Genomic DNA, 14,757 nt, shown 5'->3' with positions numbered 1-14,757 from the left:
ATTTTTTGCTTTTAAACAGTGTGTGTGTGTGAGAGAGAGATATTTTGGTTGGGTGACAGTTGTAGGTTACAGTTTGACAAAAGCACAATGTTGTGTTTTATTGCGAGTGTACACAAATATAAGTAAACACTTTGCAGTTTGAATGATGTCCTGTATGAACAAAATGACGGAGTATGTTTTTATGTTTCCACAGTTGTTGTACTTGATCTGCAGTAACTTTTTTTGGTTGTAAATAAATGTATTAAATGTAAAAAGGAAATTTGCAGTTATGTCAAAAAGTAATCTGATTACTTAATGCATGTTACTTGTAATGTTACTTTACTCGTAACATCAAAAAAGTAATCTGATTATGCAATGTTTTACTTTTAATGTGTTACTGGACTCATAACATCAAAAACGTAATCTGATTATGTAATGCATGTTACTTGTAATGCATTGCTTTACTCTTTACATCAAAAATGTAATCTGATTACATAATGCACATACTAGCAATGCGTCACTACTCGTTACATCAAAAAGTAATCTGATTACGTAATGCATGTTACTTGTAATGTTACTTTACTTGTAACATCAAAAAAGTAATCTGATTACGTAATGCAGTTTACTTGTAATGTGTTACTTTACTCGTAAATGTGTAAAAAAAAAAAGTTCAGATCTTGTTTTTCTTGCCCCAAGAGCAATAAAAACACACAGAAAAATCTGTGATCTGATAAGATCTGATAAAATCAGATCTGAGGTTATCTTAATTCATGCATGAAAGGATTAATAAAATCAGTTTGTGGAGGCACGGACAACTGACATTTGTGACCTGCAGTGTCAATATTCCAAGCATATTTTGAAATGGCTTGGAATAACCAGTTTACTTACACAATGCAGAGACCACGAGGTTTAGTGCCCTCTGTCGGGCATATTCAATACACAAGAACCATGGCAGCTCAATATACAAACATTACCAAATTATTCTTTTTATTTTTAATAAAGAACACCTTAGATTTCTGAGCCAGTTAAACCATAACTTTCAGCTTTATAAAAAAATTAATGAGCTTTTTAGCATCTCTACCACAGCACACCTTTTAAACTTTTAAGATTGTTCTGCCCTCTACTGTTCATACAGTGGTATAGCGTATGAATGTGTGTCAGTATAGCAAAAGAATTTGGAACAGAAAAAACATGTTGAGCAGAGACAATAGAGATTTGAAATGTATGACACAAGTACTTTAATGACATTACGCCCTCATCCTCATTCATAACAGAACTGGCCTAACACAGCTACAAAAATACTCTTTTCTACAAAATACTTCAATCTGTTATTTTAACACTTCATAACTGCATTAAGCTGACGTTAAAAAGATCCGACTGATAGAAAAAAACAACAATTAAAACACCAAACAATAAAACATAGAAAGATAAAAAACACAGAAAGGTCACAGTAAATAAATACATTTTAAACAATGATAAAGATGTAAAAGAAGATGTAAAAAACAGCGACACCATGATACTCTTTGAAGTTCCTTCCATATGCAATGTAAAATAATCTTTTACTGTATGATCTTAAAAGGAGAATAAACACCAACAGCAAGCAAGCAGGACATTTACAGCACATCCAGTGCATTATATACAGAGCTAATATTATATACATACAAGACAGTTGATAAGACCAAAGTGATTAAGTCTTCGGGCTTTGAGAGTCATATGTGTTTTCCTGTGAGGAAAAAGAGAGGCTGGTCCTCTTTGGCATTGGCAGTCTGAAACTCATCGCTGAGACGAAACCGCCATTCGTCCTCCAGTTCCAGCCGAACTACAGTCTGACGTAGAGAGCTCCGGTTAGGACAGATCACACACAGGGTCGCCCCTGAAACAGAAAAGAGAACATGCTTATTAAACAGAAAATCACTTGTCAGTGTTTTCTTTTGTGCTAAATAGACAGACAAATAGATACATCTATTATCTTTACCTTTCAGGAACTGGAACTTTTTGAGGAATCCAGGAGACACAAAGGAATCACAGAAGTATAAGAGGAGGCCACTGAAGAGCAGTCCAGTAGTGCTGAAGTTAATGGAGTGAGGTCTGGAGCTGACAAAGCAAACGGTCACCTGGGAACGGACACAAATAAACCACCAAAAGGTCTATTTAGAATCATGTGGAAGTGTGGAGAATAGGTCACACAGTAGCGATACAACAGCCACACCATGATACTCTTTGAAGTTCCTTCAAGTACCATGGTTGGTGTTACCATCTGGCACAACCAGTCTAGGGCTTCAAAAAAAAAAAATCTAATTGCATTTTTTTTCTGATATAAATTGCAATTGTAATAATAATAATAAACTATCAAGTGGGCTGTGCTTAATTGTAGGGCTAATAATAATAACAATAATAATAATTTATTATTATTACTAAATGAAAATATAAAAAAAATTAAGAAATATTACTATTTTATATATATTGTAATTGTATATATTTATCAAATTAAAGGTGCTATAAGCGATCTTGGTTGGCGTAACCTCTTGTTGATGTTTGAATTATTATCAAACAAAACGGAGGCTAGCTAGACCCTCCCTCCTCCTCATCCACGCACTAACCCCCGAACCCCACCCCCACATCATTCTTGTTGGTTATTGGCTGGAACAGTGTGTTATGTTTCGTGGTGCGGGTCGCTCTGTTTGTTGCTCAGTTTGTGGAGCCTGGGCTGTCTGCAGAGACCGTGTTTTTTTACAGTGTGTTCAGGGGACAGGCTGCTAGCGGCTAGTGAGGAGATGTTTGCGGTATGTGAAAAAAAATGTTTTGGCCTAAAAAACGCGTGAGATCGCTTATAGCACCTTTAAGAAAAAATAATAATATAACATTTGAGAAAAAAATATTTTAGAAAGAAATTATATACATTCATTTTAAAATACAAAAAAAGTTTTCATTTATTAATTTTCAAACGTTAAACCACCATTTTATTTTGCCGGAAAATCTCAGAGAGCTCTTTTGTTGCAACAGCAGGTTTATAAGTGCTTCTCATTACAAATTTAGGGAAGATGGTTGCCATTTCGTGAGTTACTGTGAACTGAGCCGCTCCAAGACAATGAAAACACTGGATCATTAAAGGGTTACTTCAGGATTTAGCATTAAGCTTTGTATTAGTAGAAAACCTGTAGTATTTTCGAATTACCATGCTTTTCCACCTTCATATCCCCCTGAGACAAGAGATTTATGTATTTTTTGTCTGGAAAAAATCCTCCGATGACGCAAAAATCGTCATTTTGCGTCATCGGAGGATTTTCTGGCCAGAGGCTAAAGACTACAGCCAGTAGATGGCGTTGTTCCGCATGTTTTCAGCCCGCCCATAGAGGGTGGGATCTCACTCACAGAATGTACACACAGTCAGCCGTCTTTCTTTGGAAGCTAAGCTAGCAGGCTCTTGTTCTGTGGAGAAAGCTGAATAGTAGGAGAAAGCTGAGTAAGTAACCATCCTCCTTTTCCCAGACTTGTCCGGCGGGCGAGATCGTTCAAAAAGTACGGGATTCAGCTTTTGCTTTCTGCGGTCGCTATTCCTTGTTTACATGCACACCTTTTGTTTCAATCTAACTGAATTCATTCCGATTGGTGAATTTGAATGTAGTGTTTACATGAACGCTAAACAAGTGATCGTTTGATGTGCGTTTTACCATTGCTAAGAAAAATTCCCGCTCCTCCGTGAGAGATGGGAGACCCGGCGCGTCTCAGTAATCACGCCACCGGCCTCGCGCCATTCTCCCGCGGCCGTCAGCCTCGTCCTGCTCGCCACAGTAAACATGATGAATGGCGACTGTAGAACGCAAAAGCCGAATCCCGGACATTTTGGGCTATCTCTAAATCCCTCGCAAACTCATCACGTAGGCTAGCTTTGTTGTTTTCAACAACTGCGCACTCTTACCGGTAGGCGTGGCCTCCTAAGGCAGCGAAGCAAGTGCATTCTGGGAGTTGTTGTCTTTCATCCACATAAGCCAAAAATACATTTTCTGGCTTTTCTCAGTCTAGAAAGCTCCAAATTAAAAAATTTCTTCACATTACTTCTACTTAAATGACCTATTTTAAATACACATTCATCTTCCCAGAGGTGAAGTATTTTAACAAAGTGCCTCAATCTGAAACACGCAGTGCATATATTTATTTAAAAGGGGTCATGACATGGATTTTTTATTTTAATATGTTCCTTGAGGTTCACTTATAATGTTAATGAAGTTTTCATTAACAGGCAAAGCATTATGAAATCATTTACTTACTGTACGGTTTGCGATGCAGCTGCAGTCAGATCCAATACAGTTGGCTGCTTCATCTTTCAACAAAAGTTTGTGTCTGTGCATCGTTTACAAAACAAAATGCTCCGAACAAACATATAATCCTCCGACACAATCCGGGACGCCATTAAAATAAACCATCCATTTATTTCCCGACACTGGGATCCTTCTGAAGTCTGTACAGAGACACAAACGAGCTGTTTAAACTGGATGCGTCTTTAACTCTTCTAATTGTCCTGTTGTCGACAGACTCAAGTCCTTGGAGTATGTCAGAAACTGAACGCGCATCTGTTTACTGTATCCAGTGTAGACAGCGTCAGTGATTTTAATGGGTTCTATTTGCTTTTGACGCGACGGTCACATCCAGTGTAGGCAAATGTCAGCTGTTAAGCGACTGAATGCCAGTGGGCGGAGCCTATGGTGCGATGATGTATAATTATTCGTCAATATCTTGCTCTGGAGGCAGTCATATGCAAAAGTATGTAGATGCAGCAATATCAAAACGAGACGTTTTTGGAGCTTGATTAAATAAATGCTTTGTTTATAATGAGGACGTTTTAAGCTATGAAACTTGCAGGATGGTTAAATGGTAAAAAGACCTCTTTATTTGTCAAAAGATCAAGGCAAATTTGATTTCTCATGTCATGACCGCTTAAAATTGTATGGTTTTATTCCAATGAATTATGCAGCCCTACATCAGTCTACTATGGATTTTTTTAAAAAAATTGTAAAGGTACAGGTATTAGTAGGTACCTCTGGGCCGAGGTTCAGGTAGCAGTCGACAGAGAGGACTGGGTGGCTGTAGTTTTGGGCACTGAGGGGGAAGAGGCGATGGCTGGTGTGCTGGAGGTATTTCTCCAGCAGTAGCTGAGCTGGAGTGGCCAGGAACAGGTGCTTGCTGTCTGGAGCACAGATGTACTGAGATGGCTGGATTGTGGTGGGGACATCTGTCATCTGTGGAGAATTCAGAAGAACACTGAGTTGCATGAAATGTTTTTGTCATATATATTATACAGTAAAATGGTTTTGGACGCTGGCTAGAAAACTACCTTAGTTTTGATGATGAAGGTACCGTATCCACCAATGGCGATCTGCTTCTTCATCACACTGAAGTTGTTGAATCTGCAGATGAGGAGTCCTGCACTGTGGGCACGCAGGTTGAAGTCCACATCATCACATGTGAAACTATTGAGGAGAGAATGAGGGGAAGATGTGAATATTTGGTAAAAAATGAAGGAAAAAACAACCAAATTAGTTGGACATTCTCAGAACTCACCGGTTCTGGTTGTACTGCACATTCTGTGTGAGGTCCACATTAAGTAGCAGAAAGTCGTGTAGGTGTCCACACGAGAAGGGCTCTTTGTGCTGCCCGGCCCCACCTCCACGACTGGACCACTTCCTCATCCCGCATAAGCCATATTGAGTAATATCTGGAGAAGACTCCATGTGCTGAAGAACCTGCTTCAAGGAAACATTTCTTTCTGTCCCTGTGGTACCGCTGAAAAACATACAAACACACTACTTCAGACAAAATAGGGATGAATCCAATATTAAAATTCTGTTCCCATACTTTCTGACCCATTCATTTCCATCGGTCTTTTTTGATGACAGGATACATTTATTTAACTATTTTTTCTTTTAAACGTAGTTAATTTTTTTGTTTTTATTAATATTAAGAATAATAATAATAGAGATTATTCTCCTAAAAAGTCATTTGGAACAACTAAAAATAACTAGATTACTAAAAACACAATTTCAAAAAGACAAAAAAAGATATATATATATATTTAATAAAAATAATATAAAATACTGTGCTGATAAAGTGTAATTTCTAGCTAAAAACTACATATAAAAACAATAAATAATATATGTAAGATTAATAAAGTGTAAATTAAAACAAAATTAAGCACCTTTTTGGATCAACATCGACACTGTTCCACATGACACAGGAATCATCTGCGAGGATGATGAAGGGCCAGACGTCTGGTGGCCGATTACCATGCTCCACTCTCCGGCTCCGCTCTAACTCCAGGTTATGATGGGAAAGCTCTTTAATTAGAAAATGAGCTGCTCCTGAGGATGTGGGAGAGAAGGCAACTTTATTAAAAACTCACTGACATCAACAGATCAATTACACAGGATGATAATCTACTGGTGGTTACCAATTCCAGCTCCATTAAAGACAGTGGGCAGGACAAGCATTATATGGTTGGGCCAGTATTTCTTGTAGACGGCCATCTCGTACTCTTTAATCACTAGAATGTGCAGGTGGGCGGCTCCTTCCATGGCATGATACAGATTAAACAGGCCGTGCTCATGGCGACCGGTGGTGGGTGTAAAAATTGGACTTTTGATAGCATCGGGATTCTGCAAACATCAAATCTAGCTTTAATTGTTGTTCTTTTAATTACTCAATTACATAGTCTGGAACTAGTCAAGCTTAGTTAACTAAAACCTTTTAGAGGACATTTACTAGTTTGTATAACAAAACTATGGAGTGAAAATGTCATTTTCATCATGCACTCATGGCAAAATTGGCCTCTACTAGTTGACTACTAGTCCGTACCCAATCAGAAGTAAGGGGCAGTCTCATGCTCTCCAACTGGCCTCCTGACTGGTTGAAAGCGAAGTGATGCTCTTTGGATTTGGGAATGATGAAGTAGAGCTGGATTTCATTTCCCAGCAGAAGATGAGAAAAGGTAAAGGCATGCAGGGTGGACTCGTACAGCTACAAACAGAAAATCAACGTCCCAAAATATAGTCAGACCAAAATGCACACATTATAATACAGATTATACAGTAAGGGATAATGTAAAGTCAGCCAGTCCTTATTACCAAAATTAACCCTGACAGAATGATCACAATCTCAATGCTTCCATTGACGAATCAAAATCAAGTATTCGAGAGAGCTGTGTAAAAAAGTGTATAGGACTCACCTGATACTGTGGATTGAAACCCATATACTGGTGACACTGCTCACAATGATGGTACGTGTTGTATGCTGCGTATTTAGAGAGTTTTATCCTTGCCGTTCGCCTGCGTAGATACACGTCTTCCTGCCTCCTGGAGTGTCCATCTAAAGCAGTAAAGACAAAACAAACCATTTTAATAATACTAACCTACTTAAATGTCAGAATTACTACAGCAGGGCTCAACTAAACCATATATGATTGTCTTGATGGTCTCACCCTCTGAATTCAGAGTGAAGTCTGGTGAGTAGACAGTGCTAATGTCCTCATATTTAGGGTCATGGATGGTGTAATCAAAGGGCATCCCTCTCACAGTGTCTGTGTTGGGCCACAACGCAACGGGCTGATGATAACGCATTAAATCAGTCTCGCACTCTGGAGAAAAAAATATTCATTATTTCACTGATACCTATAGGACACCAAGAGAGATCAAAGACTTCAGTGCTTAAGGATTTGAATAAAAGGAATTCAGTGAATTCAGTTCACAAATTTATAAAAATATTTTACAATACCGGAACCGAATTAAGGTTTATTAATGGTTCGAAACACAGTATGAAACATACAGCGCGACCAGTGTGGTCTGATTCTTGAATGAATTACTCTTTATGAGTCATTTCTTTTTAGTAATTTAAAAACATATACAGGAGCATGACCAGAGTAGTCTGATTTACGAATGAATGATTCTTAGGAGTCTGTTCTTCTCAATGAATCAAGAACCAACAGCAGTTTCCTGAACTCTTATGAGCCAATTCTTTCAGTGAATCAAACTCCTGATTGGAGATTACTTTTTATTTCCATCCCTAATACTTACTGCAGTTGATGTCCTCCTCATCGTAGATGTCCACCTCCATCAGTCTGATCAGCATACGAGAGAGAATACCCAGGAACTGCAGATATGCCCCAGTCTTCCCCACCTGAACATGCACAACAATAGCCATTTTATCCCAGCAGTCTTATACTGACACTGTCACCCAGTGTTCCAGACCCTCATTTACCTGTGGTGGCCCACTTAGAAGCAGCTTTCGTGGGTGGAAGTTATCAGTGCGTCCTTCAGCTCGGTTACTGCTGTCCATGTGGTAGGGTTTAGGGACCGTCCACTGGCGATAATACAGCGACTGTTCGGTGCAGGTCATCATTTTACTGAGGAGGGGTCTAAAGGAGCTGGCCCACTCTACCGAAGAGTGAGGGAGGAAGGAAGTGGACTTGGGCAGGCCACTGGAATCCACAGTGGAGATGAGGTCGTAGACAGCCTTAGGGAGCAGAACTACAGGCGGGCGGCTGAGATTGCACGCCCAGGAGCAGTTCTGCCGTAGAGGAGAGCCCCGCGAGGACGAAGAGCCGGACGAGGTGGATTTGGATTGCCGCCTCTGGTTGGGCTGCTTTTCTGGATCCAAAGGAGTCCAGTCAGACTTTGGGTGTTGGGAGCCAGCTGGGGAGGCCTGGTTACCCAGTCTAGGGAGATCGTTGTTTACTATAGACCACCAGAGAGAGGTAAGGTCAGTGTGAGAGAATCCCTCAAAATACATGCTGCAAGTAAAAACCTTTGAATTCAGCAGTTTTGGGAACCATTCTCAAAGCAAAACCACAGATCACTGTCCAAAGTCCTAAATCAGACACATTTCCCATGCTTTATTAGTATAAAAGTGACGTTAGGCATTCCTCTCGGGATATCAGTTTATTTGATCAGTTTATCAGTAAACAATGTATCGTTTTTTACAGGATGTTTTTGGAGTTAAGTAAAATTGAAGGAGAGATGCAGTAACTTACAAACAACTGCTAAGAAATTTACAAGCACTTTTGTTAGATTTTAACTAACAACCCAAAGTGTTACTTTTGCCGACAAATAAACAGGGATATCTGGGTGCAGGTAACATGGAGAAAGTACACATTGTTTATTTGCATACACTACCGACATTGTAACAATCAAAATCTGGTTAAAAAGTTATCCTTTGATTTTAATCTTAAATACATTTTAGATAAATACAGATCACATGTTTTGAATTTTTTGTAATGTCCCCGAAGAAAGAAACAGTTCTACCTGTGTGGACATGCAGTCATTGAGGTGGTTAATCTCCATTTCCTCTTACATGATGAGACTTACAATGAGGAGATGCTGGAGTCTTGGAAGAGAATCCTCTTCCTCCTAAAAGCTGTGCTGAAGACCGTGTTAAAACACAGACGGCATGAGGCTGAGCTGTCTAACAGCTTAATATTCTTTTTCTCTGACTAAATGAATGTTTGGGGTAGTTGTGGTGTGCCTGCCCTTGACCATGAAAATGTCCTTTTAATTTAGTGTATAAATTGTGCACGTACTCATAACGAAATGGTTTATGTTCAGTTTAGTATAAACTTCCATGTTTTCTGGCTTTGCAATACTGACCATCCACCACAACTTCTTCCTCCTCATTGTCAGTGCTGCTGAGTTTTTCAGGGTCACTCTCAGAAAGGTCGCTGGGTGCGTGGGGCCCATGCTGGGCGTTTTGTTTTGTCTTCAGTAGGTACGCAGCCAATCCCAGCTCCTGCTCTAGAGTGGTGCGCTGCAGAGACCAGAGGCTGATAACACGCAGGTCACAGTACTTCAGAGATCTGGGGACAAAGGAACAACATGGGTGAGAGGTAAGTACAAACCATGCAAGTAAAGCTATTGTTTTAAGAACTATTCATTTCCTAAAACTCTAAATGATCCACTGAAAAAAAATCAACAACCTCAAAACAATTAAATTCTCTCAAATTTGGCTCTCAAATCTAATCACTTAAACTTACAAGCAAGTTTTACTCTACATAAGCTCTACATTATAGCAATATTTAGCTGAAAAAAACCCACAATATAATATATATTATTAATTTTGTTATTATAATATAACAATAATATAATAATATATTGTAATATAATATTATATAGAAATTTCAATGAATTTAAAATTGTCTGCCTTGCATGGAGATGTGCATAGGTTAAAAGTGATATTAAAATTCGGGCTAAAAGCCCTGTAACTCTGCCTGACATTATGAATATAATAAAACTCCAAATAGCCTGTGCTAGAAAAATAAATATATCAAATTGGGACAACACAACAATGAATGTATCGAAACGATTTTGAAAGTGGCCTCAAATTGCCACAGGTAATTATTTTTCTGAGGTCATGCTGACCTCTGTACACATTCACTAAACCTTTATGTGGGCAGACAAAATAGATTAGAAAGCTTTAAAAGGCCCATTTCATGATTCATTGAACAACTACTCCTAAAGGATGGTAGTTTTTGTTATATGAAATACAATAACATATTTAACAGCTGGATACATGCCTGTAATTTCTAGAATGTTACACAAAATTAAAATAAGCAAGTTAATATGAGTGTTTTACCTGGGTAAAGACTCTCCAAGTGGATCCATGCCGGTTAAGATGAGGATACAGGGTAAAGCCTCCAGCTCTAGATATGTCCGAGGAGCCCAGTCTGGGTCTAAGATCTTCAGCCATACCTAGAGACATTTAAAGAACAAAAGGATCCATGATTTAGGGATATCAGTACAAATACACCAGGAATAAATGACACAATATTTTATTTCTATATAAAAAAAAAAACAAAGATTAAAAAGTAAATACCCTCAGTTGGTCCAGGAAGTGATTTCCTACAGTGAGAGCAGAGCATGGATCCCCTAGGATGATCTCAAACTGCTTGTGGAGGCCGAGTCTGTTGCGGACATGGCACAGGCGCTGGTGAGCGAAGGCAGCGAGAGCTGGCGAGGGGATCCGCAAGAGCAGCATGTGACCGTGATGGCTGGGACACCGCTGGGATGTGTTGAGAAGGCACTGTACCATCTCCAGAGTCTCCACTGAGATGTGCTTCTGCAAAGCCTGTAAAGCCTGGCCGCCCGCTGTTGCCATCAGGGCCAGAGAGTAATGCTGGATCAGCACATGGGTGCGAATCACTGCACTGTGTAGTTTTGGGAACCTGAGGAGAAGTAAGGAGAGGAGTTCATACAAAACATCTTACATGGTGAAAGTGGAGGCAAGTTTGGGGTCGTTAAAGGGACACTTCACCCATTTGCATTAAGCTTTGCATTGTTAGAAACCCAGTCATACTATTGAACTGTTGTGCAACACTCTCTCATTTTCCCCTGAGACGGGAGAAATCCGTTATTTACCTCTTACACTTCCTCCTACAATGACGCAAACATCGTCATTTTGCGTCATTGTAGGAGGAAGTGTAAGAGGGGGGGATTTCTGTTGAGACTACAAGCACTCGTTCCTCATCTTTCCCAGGGGGCGGGACCCGCTCACGCTACAGACCTATTACAGATCAGTGGGTGGGACTTTACTCTCTGAAACTGAAAGCAATATCCTCCATCTTGTTTGAAGCTAAGCTAACAGGCGCTGTGGAGACAGATGTAAAGTTATGACAATAGCGGAGGAGAGTACTCAATATGATATAGACTAGAGGAAGAGGATTTCGGAAGTCTGATGCTTGAATCAGGTGTTTGTGGCTACCTTTACAAGCCGCATTATAGCGAAGAGCCGCCGAGGCAGAAGACCTGCCTGCCGCGGACGAGGAGCCCGGACTGGCTTGAGTTAGGGCGGACTGGTGGCGCCGGTGATCTCACTATGCAACTACGAACCGCTACGAACACAGAGATAGAGTCCGTCTGTGGCAAAGATTTTCAACGATGACAATTTCTCCTGGACGAAATCTCTGAATCAGACGAGGACACGGACGTTTGTGTTGTGAACTATCCTAGTTTCGCACCGCATGTTCTGACTGAACATCCAGGTACCATGCAATAATTCACCTTTTCGAAAGAAATACAAACGAGGAGTAATGCACTAATGAGTTCGCCAACTAACTAGACATTTTGTGTGAATGTGAAATGAATTTCAAGCTCTGGTGGTAGCTAGACTTGTAGACGGAAGAGTGATTTCTCTTATAGGCAGATATGCGCTTTCTGGATTAGTGGGAGTGGCTTGCGGAGCTGTGCAATGTGGTGCATTGTGGGAGTTGTTGTCTTTCATACAAATGTGTCCTGAAGTTATTTTTTGTCTTTTCTCGGTCACAAAGGCACCAAATTCAAAATTTCTTTTACATTTCGACTACATATATGACCCACTTTAAATAAAAAACAATGTTCAAATGGGTGAAATGCCCCTTTAAGTTTTAGAAATCTCTTATGATGTATATTTTTAGTTGATCAAAAATACAGTAAAAACTGTAATTTTGTAAAATATATTATTACAATTTTGGCAAATTTTCAGCAGCAATTACTCCGGTCTTCAGTGTCACATGATCCTTCAGAAATCATTCTAAAATGCTGATTTGGTACCCTGGAAATCCAGAGTTCTCGCGAGAGCACAATTTGAATTTGCTCAGCGAGTTACTCTGGCACTGAGTAATGATGCTCAACTATGCCCTTGTAGCCGAGCTGCACCAATCACATCGATGTATCTGATATAGGCGGGCCAAAGGCAAGCTAAACAGATGAAGACAGCGCAATCGCGACAGTGATTGGTCGTAGTGTTATCCAATTGCGTGCAGTGAGATTTTCAAATGCATGCTTGGTGCCGCCCCTCGAGTTGGGCGATTTTCATTACTCGATGCCAGACCCTTAATCTCTCAGATTTGGGTCTGGATTTCCAGGCTACTGATTTGGTGCTTAAGAAACATTTTTTATGTTTAAAACAGTTGTGCTGCTTAATATTTTTAAGAGAACCATGATACAATTTACCTCAAGATTTTTTGTTGAATTGCAAGTTCAAATATAAAGTTGAAATATAAATCTTTCGTAACATTATAAATGTTATTTTAATGTCAATTTTGATCAATTGAATGCGTCCTTGCTGAATAAAAGTATTAATTTAAATTAGGGGTGCACCGAAATTTCGGCCGCCGAAAATTTTCGGCCGAAATGGCATTATCGGTTTCGGGCCGAAATAAAAAAAAAACAGCCGAAACCGTTTAACCGAAAATTAATGTCATCCGTGCGCAAGCGCTTAGGTTTCACTCACGGTCGAGCTGTTATCACGCGTCTGCCTATCAAAGATTAAGCGTGTCAAAGGGCTGTCACTTATTGCACAATCGATCGGACCAACCAACACAAGTTTTGAAAATGAAAATAGGGAATCGATTTTAACGGCCTTCTCTCGGAGCGCGTCCAGCTCGTCACTACAGTATACGCTCGCAGCGAACGCGCGTCACACAGCAACTGCAGGTTCAGACACACACACACACACACACACACACACACACACACACACACACACACACACACACACACACACACACACACACACACACACACACACACACACACACACACACACACACACACACACACACACACACACACACACACACACACACACAGCCTATTTCTGCATAATATAGTGCATAATATGTAGCCTTCAGTAATGCTTTTCATTGATGTTATGGCAGTCCACATTGCTGACTTGTGCGCCCTCTTTACGGTCGTCCTAATGCCTGTTTAGTTGTCCGTGGATTTGCCTATATTTGGCGTTGAAAACGGATCAACGCCAAATATACTGTAGGCAATTTACTAACGATTCAATGAACACTTAGCCTATGTCTCAAAAATGTATGTCTCAGGATTTATTTTTCACAAAAGTGACAGCCCTATACGAGAGGACACCAAAGTTGCAATATGTAACATTTGATCTGCAAAAATCTCCAAAATTGTGGATTTTTTTTGCACAACTTTTAAAAAACTATTTTATTTGATGGAACATAAAACTTGAAGAATAATATTATTTGGTATTATTATTTATATTTATTGTTAAAAATATTTTATGTTTTGTTATGTAACTGTTAATAAAATTTGATTATTATATTGTGATTTTTCATTTCAGATCCATTAAATTCAAGCAGTATTCGTTTTTAAAAGAAGCCATTTTCGGCTTCAGTTTCGGTTTTCGGCCAAGAGCATCCTAAATTTTCGGTTTCGGCCCAGAATTTTCATTTCGGTGCATCACTAATTTAAATCTTACTGACCATATATTTTTGAACCATAGCGTATATGCACCGAAGTATATGAACTATTCATTAATTAATAGCTGTAATGTTAAAAGTAACACTGAAAACAAACCTGTCCTCCAGAGCAGCAGCCATGCTCTCAAACGAACTGTCATATCGTAGAAGAGGAAGGCCACTCCCAGAGCGGGTCGTCTCCAGCAGCTCAGATACGCCAAAGTACTTCGTCTTCTCGTGATAAAGATCCACATCCTAAGTGAGAAAAACAGGGAGACAAAATCAAAAAGAGAACATCTAAGAGCGATTCCAGGAGCTTAACTTACTGGTTTAAATAGATAGAATGTGGTGTTCTTACTTTATTGAATCCAGAGGGCCAGTGGATCTCATTGTAAGGACTGATGCGTGTGTACTGAGTCTGCAAGGTGAAGGGGAATGAAGTCACATGGAGCGTCAGGATGTTGGGAGCATCTCGAATCTGCCTGCAGTTCAACAGACCATCCACTAGTCCTAAGCTGGAGTCTCCTCCACTGCATTGCCCACTGTCATAAGAA

At 39.7% G+C, this 14,757-nt stretch overlaps 1 protein-coding gene across 1 annotated transcript in view; it reads right to left on the bottom strand.

Annotated features, from left to right (window-relative positions):
- Nucleotides 1-1,188: 1,188 nt before the first annotated feature.
- The window catches only part of greb1 (growth regulating estrogen receptor binding 1), a 30,336-nt gene continuing 16,767 nt past the window's right edge, over nucleotides 1,189-14,757 (bottom strand). The window contains exons 16-32 of the mRNA XM_084394321.1: nucleotides 14,562-14,745; nucleotides 14,322-14,458; nucleotides 10,834-11,182; nucleotides 10,594-10,709; nucleotides 9,612-9,817; nucleotides 8,227-8,702; nucleotides 8,043-8,145; nucleotides 7,451-7,606; nucleotides 7,199-7,338; nucleotides 6,829-6,990; nucleotides 6,425-6,629; nucleotides 6,173-6,335; nucleotides 5,539-5,760; nucleotides 5,312-5,447; nucleotides 5,016-5,216; nucleotides 1,955-2,093; nucleotides 1,189-1,852 (exon numbers count right to left, since the gene is read on the bottom strand). Of these exons, the coding sequence (XP_084250447.1) occupies nucleotides 1,689-1,852; nucleotides 1,955-2,093; nucleotides 5,016-5,216; nucleotides 5,312-5,447; nucleotides 5,539-5,760; nucleotides 6,173-6,335; nucleotides 6,425-6,629; nucleotides 6,829-6,990; nucleotides 7,199-7,338; nucleotides 7,451-7,606; nucleotides 8,043-8,145; nucleotides 8,227-8,702; nucleotides 9,612-9,817; nucleotides 10,594-10,709; nucleotides 10,834-11,182; nucleotides 14,322-14,458; nucleotides 14,562-14,745 (3,259 nt within the window). The 3' untranslated portion in view covers nucleotides 1,189-1,688. The remainder of the gene's footprint in view (nucleotides 1,853-1,954; nucleotides 2,094-5,015; nucleotides 5,217-5,311; nucleotides 5,448-5,538; nucleotides 5,761-6,172; nucleotides 6,336-6,424; nucleotides 6,630-6,828; nucleotides 6,991-7,198; nucleotides 7,339-7,450; nucleotides 7,607-8,042; nucleotides 8,146-8,226; nucleotides 8,703-9,611; nucleotides 9,818-10,593; nucleotides 10,710-10,833; nucleotides 11,183-14,321; nucleotides 14,459-14,561; nucleotides 14,746-14,757) is intronic.

The sequence above is a fragment of the Rutilus rutilus genome (genome assembly GCF_951802725.1).
Source record: "Rutilus rutilus genome assembly, chromosome: 21".
In the NCBI taxonomy this organism is placed as follows: domain Eukaryota; kingdom Metazoa; phylum Chordata; class Actinopteri; order Cypriniformes; family Leuciscidae; genus Rutilus; species Rutilus rutilus.
Note: the sequence above shows the minus strand (reverse complement) of the source record. Positions and strands in the feature narration are given on the sequence as shown.